This window comes from Molothrus aeneus, chromosome 1 (genome assembly GCF_037042795.1).
Source record: "Molothrus aeneus isolate 106 chromosome 1, BPBGC_Maene_1.0, whole genome shotgun sequence".
Classification (NCBI taxonomy): Eukaryota; Metazoa; Chordata; class Aves; order Passeriformes; family Icteridae; genus Molothrus; species Molothrus aeneus.
In genome coordinates this window covers 3,113,752-3,130,623 of record NC_089646.1, presented here as the reverse complement: position 1 = coordinate 3,130,623, position 16,872 = coordinate 3,113,752, and the positions used below count along the sequence as shown (strand labels likewise).

Below are 16,872 nucleotides of genomic sequence, written 5' to 3'. Positions count from 1 at the left end.
TCTGACTCTCTGTCCAAGCCAGCTGGGCTGTGATTGGCCATTAATTAGAAACAACCACATGAGCCCAATCCCAGATGCACCTGTTGCATTGCACAGCAGCAGATAACCATTGGTTACATTTTGTTCCTGAGGCCTCTCAGCTTCTCAGGAGGAACAAACCTGAGGAAAAGATTTTTCATAAAAGATGTCTGCGACATTCTCTTCTTCCTTAAAAACCCCAATCCATTTCTTTTTCCCAGCAGAGGCATTTGCAAGCTTGTCCCTAAGGAGTTAAGGCACACAGCTGCTCAGCTTCCCTTTCCCTGGGGCTCTCCAAGCCCTTTGCAGAACACTCCTTTTTCCCTCAAATCTTCCACAGAAATGGGAGAATCTGACTAAAAGGAGGCTCTGAGCCCCCAAGCTGCTGGATTGATTTGGCCAAGTTGCCTTTGTTTGACAGGATGAGCTGGGAAAGGACATCTGCTTTCCTTGTCTGATGATGGACCTGTCATTGGCAGGATTATGTTTGGCAGGATGATAAAGTGCAGTGGTTTGAGCAGCTAAGTGGGACTCAAGAGATTTGGGAATTTGCCTGGGCCTCTTTTATTTGGGAAAGTCTCCCAGGGACATGCGCTGCTGCCCATGGTCCATCACTGCTGGTTGGTCACAGAGAAATTTATTTACTACACAAGAGAAAATAACTTTTCTCTGTTTAAAAATCACTGGGTTTACAAATCCTCCTGGATTGATCCTACAAAGGACACACAGGAGGTTTGGGGTGTTTTAAACTTGGATTTATCTCCCGTTCTGTCTATATTACTGATATTTAACATTTACTTCACGGCATTTGTAGCATGGTTTTGGATTCTTGCACAATGGTCCTTCAGAAGAGCAAATAATTATAATACTTCATAAATAGTCCCTTTTAAAAATTTTATTTTCCCCAGGCCATTGGAGCTTTTGCAGCTTTTGACAGGCTTAGTGTTGGAAATTGTGTCACTCATCACTATAGAAAAATATCCTTGGTGTCTTCCTTTTCCCATTCTTGCCCTTTTACACTGCATTTTTTTGGCTGGCTCAGAGGGGTTTTAGGAATAAAGCTGTATTTTCCTGAGGATGTCTAAAAGGAAAAAAAAAAAAAAGAAAAAAAGGATCTGAAAATCTAGTTTTAAGACAGAGCTGAATGAAGTTAGGGAAGAAATCAAAGCCAGGGTTGTTTTGAGAGAAGTCCCTTCAGTCCTGTGTTCCTACAAATAAAGAGGATGGATGAAAGGCAGAGGGAAGTTTTATTTCTGATGCTTGAGATAAGACCTGCCTGCTAAAATCTTTCATTTCCTTTGTGGTTCACATGAAGAAAGGGTTAAGAAACTTCACCTTGAGCAGTGACTGAAGTCAAATTACAGAAACTCTTGGAAGGCAACTTGCTCTTGTCTTATTGCATTCCTATTTTGACAGAAGTTCTGGGAAGGTGGGGATGGGGAGAAATTGTCACTTAGAACTGGAAGTGAACCCATGTCCACTTCCACTGAGCTGAACAGGAATGAGTGAGGGGTGGGATTGTGTCATCTGAAGACTTTTCAGTTCTTCTCCTCCTTTGTTTGACCCCAAATCCTGTTATCCCTGTGGTCACCCTGGTTCTCATCTCTGGAGTCTCCAACCAGTGAGCCCAGAAGTACCCTGGGTGTTGGTTTTTCTTTTTTGGTTTTTTGTTTTTGTTTTTTTTTTTTTTGCTTTAGAGATGGGGCAATTGAGGTGTTTTAAATTTTTTTTAGTTTTATGTGAAGGGTGAGACAATGCAGGTGTTATAATTTACGTTATTATAATTAAAAGCTAACTATTATTTAATTATAATACAATATAAGTGCTTCTTGGCTTATCAGCTTCAGCCACACCATGCTGTAAATGCCTTAAAGTCAATAATCTAAAATTACCTCTCATGGGTCTCACTACAATGCATTTTTCCTGTTCTATTTCTTCAAAGTACCCAGTCTTATTTGCAAGGTTATATTTTGAAACTTGTTTGTAGTTCCAGTTCTCTCTCAACACTGTCTTGTTCTATGGTATTTCTAAATCATATTCAATATTTTTTGATCTCAAGGTTTGCAAACAGATGCACACACTGTGTGAGCCTTCTGTCAGGCTTGGAGAATTCCCCACAAATGCATTTCCCACACCTGGGACCAGGAGAAAGGGGCACACTGAGGCTCACAGCCCTTCTCCTGTGACTCCCACCTGTCTCTGAGGAGCTGCCACGTGTCCCCTGGATATTCTGGCCCTGCAGATGAGACAAAACATTTCTGCAACTCCTCCAGTCTTGGCAATCTTTGGAATTGTATTTAATTAAGGAGTGTACACAAAGGCTTTATTTGCAGCAGCAGACTGCACAGTAATCCTCTAACAATTCCTGGGATCTGTTGGGAAGGAAAACTCTCATTAATAAAGACTTTGGTTACAACTCCTTGTGGAGTGAGAGTTGCTGCAGAGCTCAGGGCTGCAAGAAATCACGTCCAGAAAAACAATCCCTTCATCTTTCTGCTCATGGGTCAGAGTGGGAAAACCCCTGACAAACCCACCTCACCTTTACAGGGTGTTTGAGGCATGCCAGGAGGGATTTGTGAGGGGTGGTTACCACATTTCAGCTTCACCCATAATGGATATTCCCAAGAAACTGGATTACAACTCACCCTGTGATGTTAACGTGAGCTAACCAGAGCTTGTCATGCTTTTTGCTTTATATTTACTTTTTGGATGGGAAAAGTGAACTCATGTGCTCCCCAGCCCTTTGTCTGTGTGGCCAGCTGCCCACTGCAGTGAAAGAGGCCAAAGCCCAAAATCTTTGCTTTTTCCATAGGAAAAAACCCAAACAGAACAACACAACCTAGTGAAAAACAGCCTGGAAATGGAGAATTAGTAAAGTGAGTTTGTACAAAGCTGTCTATAAAGTCTAATTCAACTTTTCCAGGAGGAATAGACCAAAGAAAAATAATTATTTAGCCTCTCCTCCAAGGAATATCCCCTTTGCTGGGCAGGTCTGACACCTCTTCAGGGCTCTTTCCAACCACACGAGCATTTTGTCACCTGGGGGGCAATGAAGGCAGCTGAACTTGTTCCCTGATGACCCCCCCCAGCAAAAAACCCCACACTTTCTGTTTCCTAATGATGTCAAAACTGTGATATTTTTGTTTTATTCCATCTGCCTTTGTCAACCTTTGTATCAGTGACTGCTGTGACACGTGAGGGTTATTGCTGTTATCACTGAGGAGGAGGAGTGATGGAGTTATTTATTTACTTCTTTAGTTAATGTGCAAAATGAGCCATAAGCTTCAAGTCCCCCAGTGTGAATCTGTTTGTTGACCTTGATTGAGTTAAAGGTCTGTGGACATTAAATTCACACATCACTGACCTTTTCCAGCTGAGTGCTGGGTGTTTAAGTTTGAAGCCATCCAACCACAGGCAGTGGAGGGGGATGAAAGCCTTCAGAGCTGGTGTTTGCTTGCTCTCTGTGGACTTGGAGGAATGGTAAAAAAAAAAAATCAGGTCAGACTAAGCACAGAGCTCTGACTCAGCTAAAAGTGAGGATGATGAGTCCCACTGACAGAGAAGCTGAGATACATCCCACTCTTTTCTTTATGGGATCATAAAATCATTAAGGTTGGGAACGATCTCCAGGATCATCAAGAGCAGTCATTAGCCCAGCACTGCCAAGGCCACCACTAGCTCATGTCCCCAGGGGCCACATCTACATGGCTTTCAAGTATCTCCAGAGGATGGTGACTCAACCACTGCCCTGGGCAGCTGTGCCAGGGTTAACCCTTCCAGTGAAGAAATTTTCCCTAATATCCAAACTAAACATCCCCTGCTGATAATTGAGGCCATTCCCTCTTGTCCTGTCACTTGTTACTTGGGAGCAGAGCCACATCTGGCTGTCCCCTCCTGTCAGGAGCTGTGCAGAGCCACAAGGTCCCCCCTGAGCCTCCTTTTCTCCAGGCTGAGCTCCCTCAGCCTCTCCTGGTGCTCCAGCCCCTTCCCCAGCTCCATTCCCTTCCCTGGACACTCTCCAGCCCCTCAATGTCCTTCTTGTCTCGAGGAGCCCAAAACTGACCCCAGGGTTGGCGGTGTGGCCACACCAGTGCCCAGCAGAGGGGACAATCCCTGCCCTACACCCAGTTCCTGATCCAGTCCAAGTGCCAGTGCCCTTCCTGCCCACCTGGGCACACCTGGGCTCCTGTTCAGCTGCTGTCACCAGCACCCCCAGGACCTTTTCCAGTCCCTCTGCCCCTGACCTGCAGTTTTGCTTGGGGTTGTTGTGAGCACCTTCTTGCCCTAAAAGCTCACAAGGAGTCAGCACCAGCACCACAAATCCAAGATCTTCTGTATTTTTGTATTTAGCTGCTGGACGCTTTTTACAGAGTTTTGCCTAACATAGATATATTTTCTTTTGGGTTGTATGGCAAAAAAAATGATGAGATTTTAAAGATTCTATGTATAATCAAATTTACCTGAGCCTGTCACAAGCCCACTTTTCAAAACTGAGCCTCATTTGTTTTTTAAAGGTGATAAAACCAGTTACTCAGGAGTAAATATTGGACCATTGAGGTGAATATACAATTATCCAACTCAGGCATAAGATTTTAGTCAAGGGAAGAAGTAGCAGTGAAGTACTTGCTAATGGGCTTGTTGTAAAATTTACAGCCTAAAAAAATTCAGATCTACTGTAGAACTAGAGAGTGCTTTGCCAGCCCTGATCAAAGTTAGAGTAGTATGAATTAATTAATTTATAAAGTGAAAACCAGAGGTATTTATAGATGTGAGATGAATTTGGCAAATGTTTAAGTCCAGAGAGTTAAAACTTCCCCTTGAAAAAGTCAGAATGTTTTGAAAACATTTCAATCTTTATTTTTCCAGCAAGTGTTCTGCAAATCTCTCATGCTTCCCCTCGTGCTTTTTAAAGGTTAAAATAAAATGGCAAGAAGAACTGTAAATCAAAACAAAATAACTCTATGGTATTTCAGATGAGCCAAGATGAAATTTCCAAAGATCTGTTTCCCTTTGGGGAAAAGAAATATTTGAGAACGAAGACAACTCCAAATGATTCCCCTTCTTCTGGTGTTTGTATTTTTATTTATTTTTAATTTGACTAGAAAACCACAATTATTTGTTTATACACTACTAATCAAGGCCCACTCCCAACCTAAAGGAAATTAAAATCTAAACCAAGCGTGGCATGAAACAGGGAAGAGAGCAGGATAGGTTAATAGGAAATGGTGAGATTAATTTATTGTGTTAAATTATTTTCTAATCCAAACCCAAATTTACATCAAACAATTGTTCCTTCAAAGGATTGCTGGACTTTTTTTGTCTTAAAACCTTGACCGGCAAATATATCAACAGAGCAATAACTCAACGCATTTTGAAACGAGACAGGAAATTATTTTTGTTTTCTTAATTTATTTTCTCTGCCTATTTCTGATAAAAATGTATGGTTTTCCCAAAACCCTCAAGAGGGAGAAGTGAATCAATCACTTCTCCTGTGTCCTCATGCTCTGTTCCTGAAGTTCACCCCACTGATGCTTTTTCCCACATTACATTTAACAGGGTCAGTATGAACTCAAGCCAAGGCTTGGCTCTCTCGACATCATTCCCTTTCTCCACCTCTTTGCAGCTGGATTTCTGAAAATCCAGCTCCATTTTTCTCCAAATCCGTTTTTCTCCCTGTTGAATGCCCTTTGCAATCCCTTTAAAAGAGCTGGGGTTGGGAGCAGCCTCAGTTTCTGGCCATGGCAATGGCCAAGGTGTCCTGTCAAAGCTGAGAGTGTGTTGGTGACAAGGGGACACTGAGATATGTATGAGTTCCTTTTTTTTGAGTTAAAAATCACCACTTCCACGTTTTATGGTTGAGGCAGTTCATGAATTTCAAGTTGTGAGGAGTCCACAATTAATTACCTGAACACTTATGGCCACCGTTGTATTACAAACACAACTTGATTAGGGCTGAGTGAGGAGAAACCACTTGAAGGGGAAAAGCCTTCTTGCTGGAAATTTCCTGCTTTTTAGCTCCTTGATCTCCTAATCTGCATCAGAGATTCTGTTCTTATTTGATTTGGGGTTTGTTGTGCTTTGAGTTAGTGTGAGAGCCAGGGAATAAACCACAAAGCACAGGTCCCACTGGTCCTGGCATAAATATTAAATCTGCCCTGCCCTACATAGCTGGTGGTGCTGGTGAGCCAGGCAGGGTTTCCAGAGCATAGAGCAGCAGAATTGCTCCTCATCTGTTGGAATCCAAAATGCAAGGAACTCTCAGAACTTTGGGCCTGGAAACCAAAGCTTAGGATTAAACCCAGGATTTGATCTGAGACCTTGGAAAAGGCTCCCAAACTTAGATGACAGAAGCAAGAATGTGGATTTATAGTTTAAAGCAGAGACACATTAAGCTAAGTAAAGGAAAGTTTAGAGTTTTAGAGTTTAAGATATAGAAAAAATAAAAGTAGTTACAGATGTAAACAAGGAGTTTAGGATGCAGCACTGTAGGTTTGTGTGCCATAACATGGTTGGCTAAGAAAGCTTACACTGTAGCATGGGTCCATAAGACTAAATATTTAAGGATTGGGTCAAAAACATAAATATCCTTGTTGGCAGTATTTTATTGGTCAATAACTCCTTAAAAGGTCTTGTAACTTGAGGTTTTGTGACCTTCTGAGCCATGCAGTGAAGATGTGAGCTGAACTCACCCTTCCTGCCTATGTACAAGAAAATAAACTGCATCATCAAAAACAATTCAGAGGCCCCTTCTTGAATCCTTCCAAAGTTCCCCACAAGTGAATTATCACACTGATCATCAGAAAAAAATAGGTTGTGGGGTTTTTTTCCTAAGGAAATGGAGAGAAATGCTGATTTTTTTCAGCAGCTCTGGGTTGTTCTCCCTCCTCTTGGGGGAACATAAAATAAGGCTGGGTGCAGATCTGTGCAATGGTCCTGGAGAGCTCCAGCTTGTCCCACAAGGCCGTGAATCCCCAGGAATGCCTCCTGAGGGTGGGCTTTGCTCATTGTCTCCTTCTGTGCCCTCCCTGCAGGCGTCCAGCACGCGGCCAGAGTGCAGCATCATGCAGGAGATCGAGGAGGAGCGCAGCCAGTGCCTGGCAGAGCTGACCTGGGACAACCAGACCTCAGGTATGGCAACGCTTCTGTCCCTCCCTGGCCAGCAAACCCAGCTCCCTCAGCCTCACAGCTGCCTTGTCCTGGCCATTTCCCAGCCCTTCTGCTGCTGGAGCAAGGATTCCTCCAGCTGCTCTTCAGGAGGGAGAGAAATAGGTGTTTCCGAAGTCAGCCAAGGGTTCGAGCAGCTCTGCAGGTTCCCTTGCAGCCTCCTGGCTGGGAATGCCTGACTGGGGTGTTTCAGTGGGTTTAATCACAGTTGTCCACCTCCTTGAACAAGAATTTTTCCATTTTTTCCTTGGGAACTGAACTGAAAGCCTGAAGTTCTCCTAAGTCTTGGACCACTCTAAGGGAAGTCATTGGGACCATCTCCTTTGATTGAGCCGCCCTCCCTTCCCTGTGCCAAAACTGCTCCTGTCCTCATGGTGGAGCAGAGGGTGCTCCAAGGCTGTGAAGTATTTCTGGAGTTGGGACAGGCAGCTGAGATCCTCTCCTTGTTCATGGAGCACTCACCACACTGAGAAATCCCCCTGGAAGGGTCTCCAGTGTCCTTAACCCTCTTCTTGCTTCAATGGTCAGCAAAGGAAGAAGGTTTTGGTGCTGCCCCATCCCATCCATCCCATCGATCCCATCCCATCCCGTCCTGTCCTGTCCTGCAGCAGAGCTGTCAGAACCCCAAATTAAGGCATCCAGTTGGATCTCTCCCCCTCCAAGTGCCTCTCTCAAGTTACCAACCCCATGTCTGTCAGTAAAAGGAGTGTAGGAACCCAGGTGAATCTGCCAGGATCCAAAAAAAAAAAGAAAAAGGGGATCATTTTGCTGGGAAGATGAATCTGAAATCCTGCTTGAGATTTGCATCCCTCCTCCCAAAAGAGGGAAAAGTGGAAGAGGAAAGTCTCCAACACTCTGGCAATGTTTGCAGCCAGGCCACAGAGTGAAGGACTGCCCTGATGGAGCAGAATCCTGGGGCAAGCTGATCCCAGGAGGAGCTTCCTGGATGCCAGGAAGGCTTTTGGCCCCTGCTTTTATCTGCTAATGGATGGTTGTCTTTGATTTGGAAGCTGTTTCAAGTGTCCTTGTACATTTAAATGGAGTCTTTTGAAGAAATGTTCCTCTGGAATCCAGTAAAGGCAAAATTCAAGGGTGGATAAAAACCTTCATCTGAAAGCCAGCTAAATGCTTAATTTCATTTTCATGGATATTTAAAGAAATTAAATTAAATGCAATACATTAAAAGGAGAATAAATAGTTGAAGTGATGATACTTTTTGTGCTTTTCCAAAATGATTTTTTCTCATTGGAAAGCATAATCCAAAACAGTTCTTTTTTTTTTTTTTACTTCTTTTTTTTTTTCTTTTTCTATAACAACAGAATTAAACCATTCAAAATATTTTTCCCCATTCTGAAGTAAAGACACACAACCATGTTGCAAGTCATTAATGCCCAAAGCAAGTATACAGAAATCCTTTGGAGGTTTTTATTCCCTGATGGAATGCTGAAATATTGGACTGGGATAAATCTGCACTTCCACCAGTCACTACTGATGAATTGGACTGATTCAGAAATTGCAGATTTAAGCACAGGAAAATGGTTTTGTCCATGGGTACAGTACTGGAACTGGAATGACAGAACGATGGGGAATGGCTTCAAACTCAAAGAGAGCAGGTTTAGATTGGATATTAGGAAGAAATTCCTTCCTGGGAGGGTGGTGAGGCCTGACACAGGTTTCCAGATATCAGGAAAATTAATTCACAAACAGCAGAGGTTTATGTCCAAAAAGGAGACAGCAGAGTCTTTTTTGTCTTTATTCAAATAAAGGGAGAGGCCATGGGGCATTCCCCTGGGATCTCTCAAACTTTTGGAGGACACAGCCTCCCTTTTTATCCCAATTTCCCATCTGCATTTCCCTTCTCTCTTTCCCCATTTCTGAGGTACTTGAGAGGTTCAGGCTCCCTGATACCAAAGATTTCCCTCTAATGTATAACCCTCCCTTTTAATTTTTAATTCTTATGGAATTTAGGGGTTTTTCTTCCCCATTGTTTCTTTCATCTTTCAACATCCAACTTCGTTTATCAGCAAACTTAAAGTTTATTTGTAAAAGCAAATATCTTTTTTTCCATTCCTAAATCAGTGGAATCCTTCCCATTGTTTCTTTTGTATCTCAGTGCTGGTTTTGCCTACCAGCAGACCCACAGCTTGTTTGGAAAGACAAATCCATCATTACTCTCACAGAGAAGCTGTGACTGCTCCATCCCTGGCAGTGTCCAAGGCCAGGTTGGATGGGGCTTGGAACAACCTGGGACAGTGGAAGGTGTCCCTGCCCATTGTAGGGGGGTGGAAGGAGATGATTTTAAGGTCCCTTCCTTTGTGGAAAGCATTTGGCATCCATTTACCCCAAAACATCAGCCGGTATTTAGGAGCTCAATACCTGAATTTATTATCCAGACACTCACAACTGCCCTGGAGGCAAGAGAAAAAGCAAGAAGTGTTGGCTTTAAATGGGTGCTGTGGATGAGTGTGTGGAGAACTCTGTTATGTGCTGTGTGGACAGACAATTTCCAAGTGCCTACATAGGATGTGTTTCCCCTTCAGAGTGTTCACAGCAAGGTGTTTTTCTGGAGTGGGGCCCCATAACTCAGTAAATGTGGCTGAGCTGTTAAATCAAACTTTGAACTTTGATGGGTGGGGGCAAGGGGGGAGTTTGCTGGAGAGAAATCTCATGAAGGTGATGAAATGAGATCCTATGAAGGTGATGACTGTTTCATCTGAGTGTTGCTCGAAAGAGAAATCCTAGCAAAACTCTGAGGAAAAATATGATTTTAACCCAGTTCCATCCTCCTGTTCAGGGGGATGGAACTGGGTTAAAATCATGTTTTTTCCTGGAAAATTGCATGTAAAATTGAAGCTCCCTGTGATCTGCAGTGTTCAACTTTGATTTATGGCCAGGTGGTTGTGTTGCCTTCTGCACTTCCCACGCCTTTTCTGGAAAAGGAGAACCACTTGAGGTTGAACGAGTGTTTTATTATCCTTTCTAATCAAAAGAGTGGAAATAAACGCAGTGGCTCAGTACATTCTGGAAAGAAAGCTTTGTTTAGGAGCCATTATCAATTGTATTGATCAGAGGGGCTTAATCACAGCTGTAATTTGATGTGTCAGGCAGATTAGTCACTTGTTAAGAGCACTTGATGGTGCTGAGGTTGATCACTGGCTCGGGTTAAGCAGGTGGATTTCCACTGATAAACAACAATGTCTTTCCTTAACCCTCTTTTTTTTTTTTTGTCTTCAAACACCCACCCCTTCCTCACAGAGGCTGAACATGCATCAAATCCTGGTTTCTTTTCAGATTAAATTTCTTCCATCCCTGGAAGTGTCCAAAGCCAGGCTGGACAGGGCTTGGACCAACCTGGGAAGGTGTCCCTGCCCTTGGCAGTAGGTTGGAAGGAGATGATCCACGTAAATCTATTCTCTTTTAGGAGAGTGATTCATTATCTGTGGATTTACCCATATTTGAGGAGGTTTGACAATTGGACTTGATAATTTTAAAGGTCTCTTCCAACCCTGATGATTCTGTGATTCTACAGCCCAGTGCTCACTAAATATTGCCTCGCTCTGATGAGGAGAAGTTTATTTAATTTGTTTTCTCTCGGGTCTCTCGCTGCTCAGAGTGACCCTGAGATGTGTTTGAAAGTCTCTTCTCTCAGCCTGGTGGTCGAAGAAGGAGTCAGAGCTCTTCAGTTCTCGGTCTCAAGGTTGTTTATTGTTCCTTATCTATAAAATTTTCTCTCCTGCCCTGCCGAGGTCCGTCCAGCAGGACAGACAGAGGCACTCTGCCTGCCCCCAGGGCTGTGTTATCTTTTTATACTAAAAACTACATATACAATACTTACAATAACTTCCCAATACCTATCACCTGTGTTAGACAGTGAGCTTCTGCTCTAAACCAATCTAAAAGTGCCAACATCACAGCAGAAGATGGAGGCCAAGAAGAAGAAGGAGAAAGGCTGGACGTGCCCAGATTCCCCCATCTTGCCCCCTGAACCCCCATTCTAAAAACCCCAATCTATTTTTCACCCTGTGATAGATTCACTATCATTCTACTTAAACTTTTGTGGCTTGTAATTCTTCATATAAGGTTGATAATTGTTTTTTCCAAGGGCTAAATCAAAGGCACAGGGGTCTTGGGCTCTGTGCCAAGATCTCTGAGCCCCCTGACAGGGTCTCAAGTCCTCCAGGGCAGCCAGAGGAATTTCCTGGGTTCCCACAGTTTTCCAGCACAGGAAAGGCTGCAGAGGATGCAGTGCGGGGGAAATCCACAGGGAAAAGCAGTTGAAGCTGGCAGTGTGTACAGAGGAGAACCAAACAGCACCAAGATCAAAGTCTGGGCATTTAAGGAAGTTTGTTACCATCAGAGGACACCCAGCAGCCTCTCTGCAGGTCTACAGGAAGGAGAGTTTTATGGACTTGGTGGCAGAGTTGCCCAGTTTCTGGAAGGGTGTGTGGGGTGCGGTTGTGTTGGAGGACAGGGCTGGATTTGGTGAGCAGGACTGGCCTTGCACTGCTCTGCCCTGGTGTTCTTTCCATGCTGAAATACCTGGCAGAGACATCAAATGTGTGAGAAATAGCTACTCACTTTTCATAGTTCAGGAAGGTCTATTAAACTTTATCAAAAATACAACAGGGGGCTGAATAAAGAAAATAGGTTACGGCGCTGGGAGCAAAAGATTTTCCCCACCACATGCTCAGCCCCCTAACAACGGAGGTTTTCCCTTTTTTAACCCTTTAACCCCTCCCAAAGTTCTGTCCATCAGCCCCTTCTCTGCTGTCCAGTGGTGGAGATCTCTTCCTATCAAATCCTGATGGGAGGTCAGGTGTCCCATGGTGACAGGCCAGCCCTCCCAGGTGTCCCAACTCCAGCTGTCCCTTGATAACCACGTGAGGGGGTACAACATAACTATAAATCTATAAACCTTTTCTTAACCTATATACGTGAGATTTGTCTATTAATTGTGAGAGTCGGTCATGGAATTACTCATCCATCACAAATGCAATATGTGATTCAACACAGGAGTGGGTTCTTTGCCATTAAAATCAAGAGTAGGTAGACAGAGACCAGATTCACATGGCATAGGAATGATTTTTGGTGAGGGATTTTCACTTGGTTTTGGGTTTCTCTGCTTTGTTCTGGCCAGGTGCAGGCAGCTCTTTCAGGATGTGATGAATCCTGTTCAGATTGTCTTGCCTGCTGTCAAAATATTTAAAATGAGGGGATATTTAAATACTTAAAATCTTAATGAGCAGCTCAAGTGTGTAGGAAAAAAAAACAACAGATTTCCTAGAAAATCTCTGTGCTGGTGTTCAGTGGCTTGGAGAGGATTTGGCCAGATGAGGTGAAATCATGGCAAAGGGGTGGAACAAGTTGACCTTTAAAGGCCCCTTTCAACCCAAACTATTCCATGATTCTGTATTTCAGAAGGGAGGAATGCAACCCCAGCCTCACTGAAGATTGGGATTTAGCTGCAGGTGCTTTTTGCAGGATATATGAGTGCAGCACAGTGGCTGCTCAGCTGACAATGCACTGAGCAGCAGGAGGGAAGCTCTCCCAAGGGCTGGAAGAAGAGGATTTCCTTCCCAGCCTCACAGACAGAGGCAAATCCCTCTCTCTGTTGAGCTCCTGGTGGCTGCAAGGCAGGAATCACCACTGCCCTGCTTCCTGCTGACTTCTTTCACTTGCCTCTTTTTTCATGCACAAAGGAGTATTTCTGCTTTGGTCTTGGTTTGTTGTTTTTTTTTTTTTAGAGAAAGCTTCGCTTCTCCACGGTTTTAGTTTACATCAGTTCAGCTTAAACTGAAGCACACAAATTAAATGATAATAAATTTTAAAAAGTAGCCCTCTCTTTTTTAAAAAGGCAGGAAAATCAATCAGGCCTAGGTCGGCTGGCTCAGCTCATTATCTGTTTATCCCATTATTGCTAATTAATTTGCTCTGCAATCAGATACTCCTTCAGAAGCAGGAGAGTTATTTAGGGATTACTGCTGAATAAGGAACCATGACTCCTGTCTGGGTGGGATGAGCAGCTCTGGAGACCAAGAGCTGTGCAGGGAGCATGGCCTTTGTGGAATCACAGAATCATGGAGTGGTTTGGGTTGGAAGGGACCTTAGAGATCATCTCCTTCCAGCCTCCTGCCACGGGCAGGGACACCTTCCACTCTCCCAGGTTGCTCCAAGCCCCATCCAACCTGGCCTGATGCCCCTAGTCCTTCAACACTGCACTCCTTTGTTTGCTCTCTGAGCCTGTCTGTCTTGTAAACAGAATAAAAGCCAATAAAAAAGTCTGAAAAATGGAAAATGGGGGGAAAATAGTGGCATTCCCCCTCCCAATACCTGTTCACATCTGCCACCTTGCACATGCCTCACACTTGTTGTGAGATAGAGATGAGTTCTGCAAGATCATCATCACCACTGTGGCATGGAAAAAAATCCAGGTGGGAAATGGCCCTGCTGTTTAAACTCTGAATATTGCTTTTGCTGTTCCACAGTGAAGATTGGCTAAAAAAGCCAAATTTGGAGCCTGGGGGGGGGGGGGGGGGGTCTCTGTCAGTCCCCCCCTAAAGAAGTCAAATCAAGTTTGATGGGAGGAGAAGCAGTGAACATATGGAAATTAAAAATCAAGCTGGAAAAAAACATTGATGGAGTTTAAATTAGGAGCCTGTTTATTCATCACCATCTGTTTATAGTGCAGCAAGATAAGAAATAATTAATAGTTCCTTGCTTGGAAAAGTTCAAGTGAATTCTCACCTCCCCATTGCACAAGCCCTCCTGGGGCAGATGAGGTGTCAGTGGGATTTGTGGGACAATCCTGTTATCAGCAGCTCTCCAGGTGCTGGAGAAGGCTGATCCAGCTCAAAAATTCCAGAAAGTGCCCAAAGCAGGGTGGGGAAGTCTGTGGATGTGGCACTTGAGGACGTGCATCAGTGGTGAATGTGGTGGTGCCAGGTTGGTGGTTGGATTTGGTGACCTTAGGGGTCTTTCCCAACCTCAAGGATTCTGTGATTCTGTCATTTCAGAGCTGTGTAGAGCTCTCATGAGACTTGTACCACATCCATCAGCCTCTTAAAAAACCCTGAGACAACAGGAATGGCATTAAATGGCAGCTGCTGGACTGCTAAATCAAACTCTCAATCAAACCTCTATCAACATACTCAAAAAAACCCAGTTTAGCTCAGTCTAAAATGTGTTTGAACTTGGTGGTCTCTCTAAAGGCAAAAGGACCTGCTGGACTTTTTGCTACATTCTCTTTTATTAATTTTTAATTAATTTTTCTTCCTGTTATTCCAGCCTAGGTGATACAAAGGGTCTCTCAGTTTCATTCTTGCTCTGACCAGCAGCACTGGGCATCTCCCAGAGGGGCAGAGGGGACATCAGCCCTCTCCATTCCTTCACAGGGTCTCCTCTCCTTCAACAGTAGAAAATTCAGCCATGGGACATGGAGACCTTAAACCCCAGATTCCCATGTAGGATCAGTACCAAAGTCAAGCTCCCTTTTATTTATCAGGAATTTTTTCTCCCAGTTCTTTGGCAGTGATCAAGATACACAGTAGGGCAGGTCCTTCCAAATGGTCTTCCATCACCATTCCCTCCTCTCTCTGGCACTCTTCCCAAACACCTTCATGCTGCAGCTCTTGCAGAGGTGGAACCCACTCCCTAAAAAGTCAAAATAAAAATAAATCAGCCATGGGTTTTTCAAAGGAGAACTTTTGCAGGTTCTGCAGTGAAAGCTGGCCCCTGAAACATGAGGAAGGAGCAGCATCGTCACAGTGGTAAAACCAGCCCCAGACTTTGGTGTTGGCTGATCCAGCCTGAAGCTGATGCTGTTCTTCCAGACCAGGAGTTTCTTTCTGAGGAAACAGTAATCAGCAAAATTTTCCCTAAAAATGGTTCTTTTTCTGTCCATCTTTGCTCCATGGACACACAGCCATGGCATGGGAATGACTTTTGGTGATGAATTTTCACTTGGTTTTGGGTTTCTCTGCTTTGTTCTGGCCAGGTGCAGGCAGCTCTTTCAGGACGTGATGAATCCTGTTCAGATTGTCTTGCCTGCTGTCAAGATATTGAAAATGAGGGAATATTTAAATATTAAAAATTTTAATGAGCAGTTCAGGTGTGTAGGGGAAAAAAAAACCCCACATTTCACAGAAAATCTCTGTGCTTGGAGAGTTCAGTGGCTTGGAGAGGGTTTGGCCAGATGAGGTGAAATCATGGCAAGGGGGCTGAGCAAGATGACCTTTAAAGGTCTCTTTCAACCCAAACTATTCTGTGATTCTGTATTTCAGAAGGGAAGAATGCAACCCCAGCCTCACTGAAAATTGGGATTTAGCTCCAGGTGCTTGGGATTGGGATTTAGCTCTACCTCTCCAGTGAGCACTGCTAACTCCCAGTTGAATTTTGGTGATTTAGTGCTAAACATGGTGGTGCTGGGTTAACTTTTGGCCTCAATGCCTGCAAAATGTTTTTTCAACCTCAAAAATTCCATGTTTCCAACAGTGGTCCCTCAGTTGCTTGTCTGAGCCCCCCCACCCACCTGATGTGCAAACATCCACCAAAACCAGGATGGAATTCCAGCATGGACCCACACAGCACCTCATCACCCCCCTGCTTTTCACCTTGGCCTCACCTTTGCACAGATATTAAGAGTTCCAAAATCTGTTTTCTGCCTTAAAACACAGCAGGGGTGGAGGCTTTGCCTTGGTTTTGCTGTTGCTGACTCCTGGCTGGAATCTTTCTAACAAGCAGCAGGGTTTGTTTGATTTGGGAACAGCTGTCCCAGGGTTTGTCAGGATCAGCAGCCACTTAGTGGACATAAATTTATGTTGGAAAAGGCATTTTAGTTTGGAGAATGTGCCACACTTTTAAATGCCAGCAGAAGTTTTGGTTCCTTTTTGTGTTTTTGACATGGGATAATAGATAAATGAACATAGCCTTAGCCATATAAAAGTTATAGAAATAAGGAGAAAGTGGCATTGGTGCAATGGAAAATAAATTCCAAGTATTTTCAAAGCTCTGGATAGTTAAATTAATAATTTAATCTGGAGCTCAGATTAAATCCATCTATGCAGAGGTTTTGTTCTGACAGCAGCCTGTGTTTGTCCCTCTCAAATCCCATGAGATTTCTGGTTAAAAAGACTCTCCTTCCTCATCTTTTCTTTTAGTTTTTCTATTAATATTGACTTTATCAGAGCACTTTCTTGATGGTCTCCACCCTTTCTACCTGGGGAATATTCAGGGAATATCCTACCTGGGGAATATTCAGAAAATATTCTGAATATTCTACCTGGGGAATATTCAGAAAAGCCTCTTGGCTTTTCCCAACTTCACACACCAAAAGTGAAGCTGGGAAAAGCCAAGACGTTGAGCCACTCGTCTTTGCTCTGAATTTCTCTCTGGAGATGCCAATATGGGAAAAGGCATCTAGGAAGGTCCCTAAATTCAAAGTCTGATTCTCTATAAATCCAGTTGTCTACAACTCCTGGAAGAGCAGAGGGATTTGAGTGAGGAAACCCTGGAATAATCCTTTATTCATGCTCTGTCTCAGAGCACTGCAGATCTTGTTTAGAGGCTGCTGAGGAGATAAGTCATGGTTTGGCAACACCCTGTGTAAACCTTCTTAAATCTTGGATCTTTTCTTTCAGTTTACATCTTCTGAGTTAGGCAGAAGGGCTCAGCTCAGCAATTTGATTTATGAAA

At 43.7% G+C, this 16,872-nt stretch overlaps 1 protein-coding gene across 1 annotated transcript in view; it reads left to right on the top strand.

Moving 5' to 3' along the window:
• Positions 1–16,872, top strand: part of VIPR1 (vasoactive intestinal peptide receptor 1) — a 113,880-nt gene that overhangs the window by 37,546 nt on the left and 59,462 nt on the right. Inside the window, exon 2 of the mRNA XM_066555149.1 lies at positions 7,050–7,146. Within this exon, the coding sequence (XP_066411246.1) occupies positions 7,050–7,146 (97 nt within the window). The remainder of the gene's footprint in view (positions 1–7,049; positions 7,147–16,872) is intronic.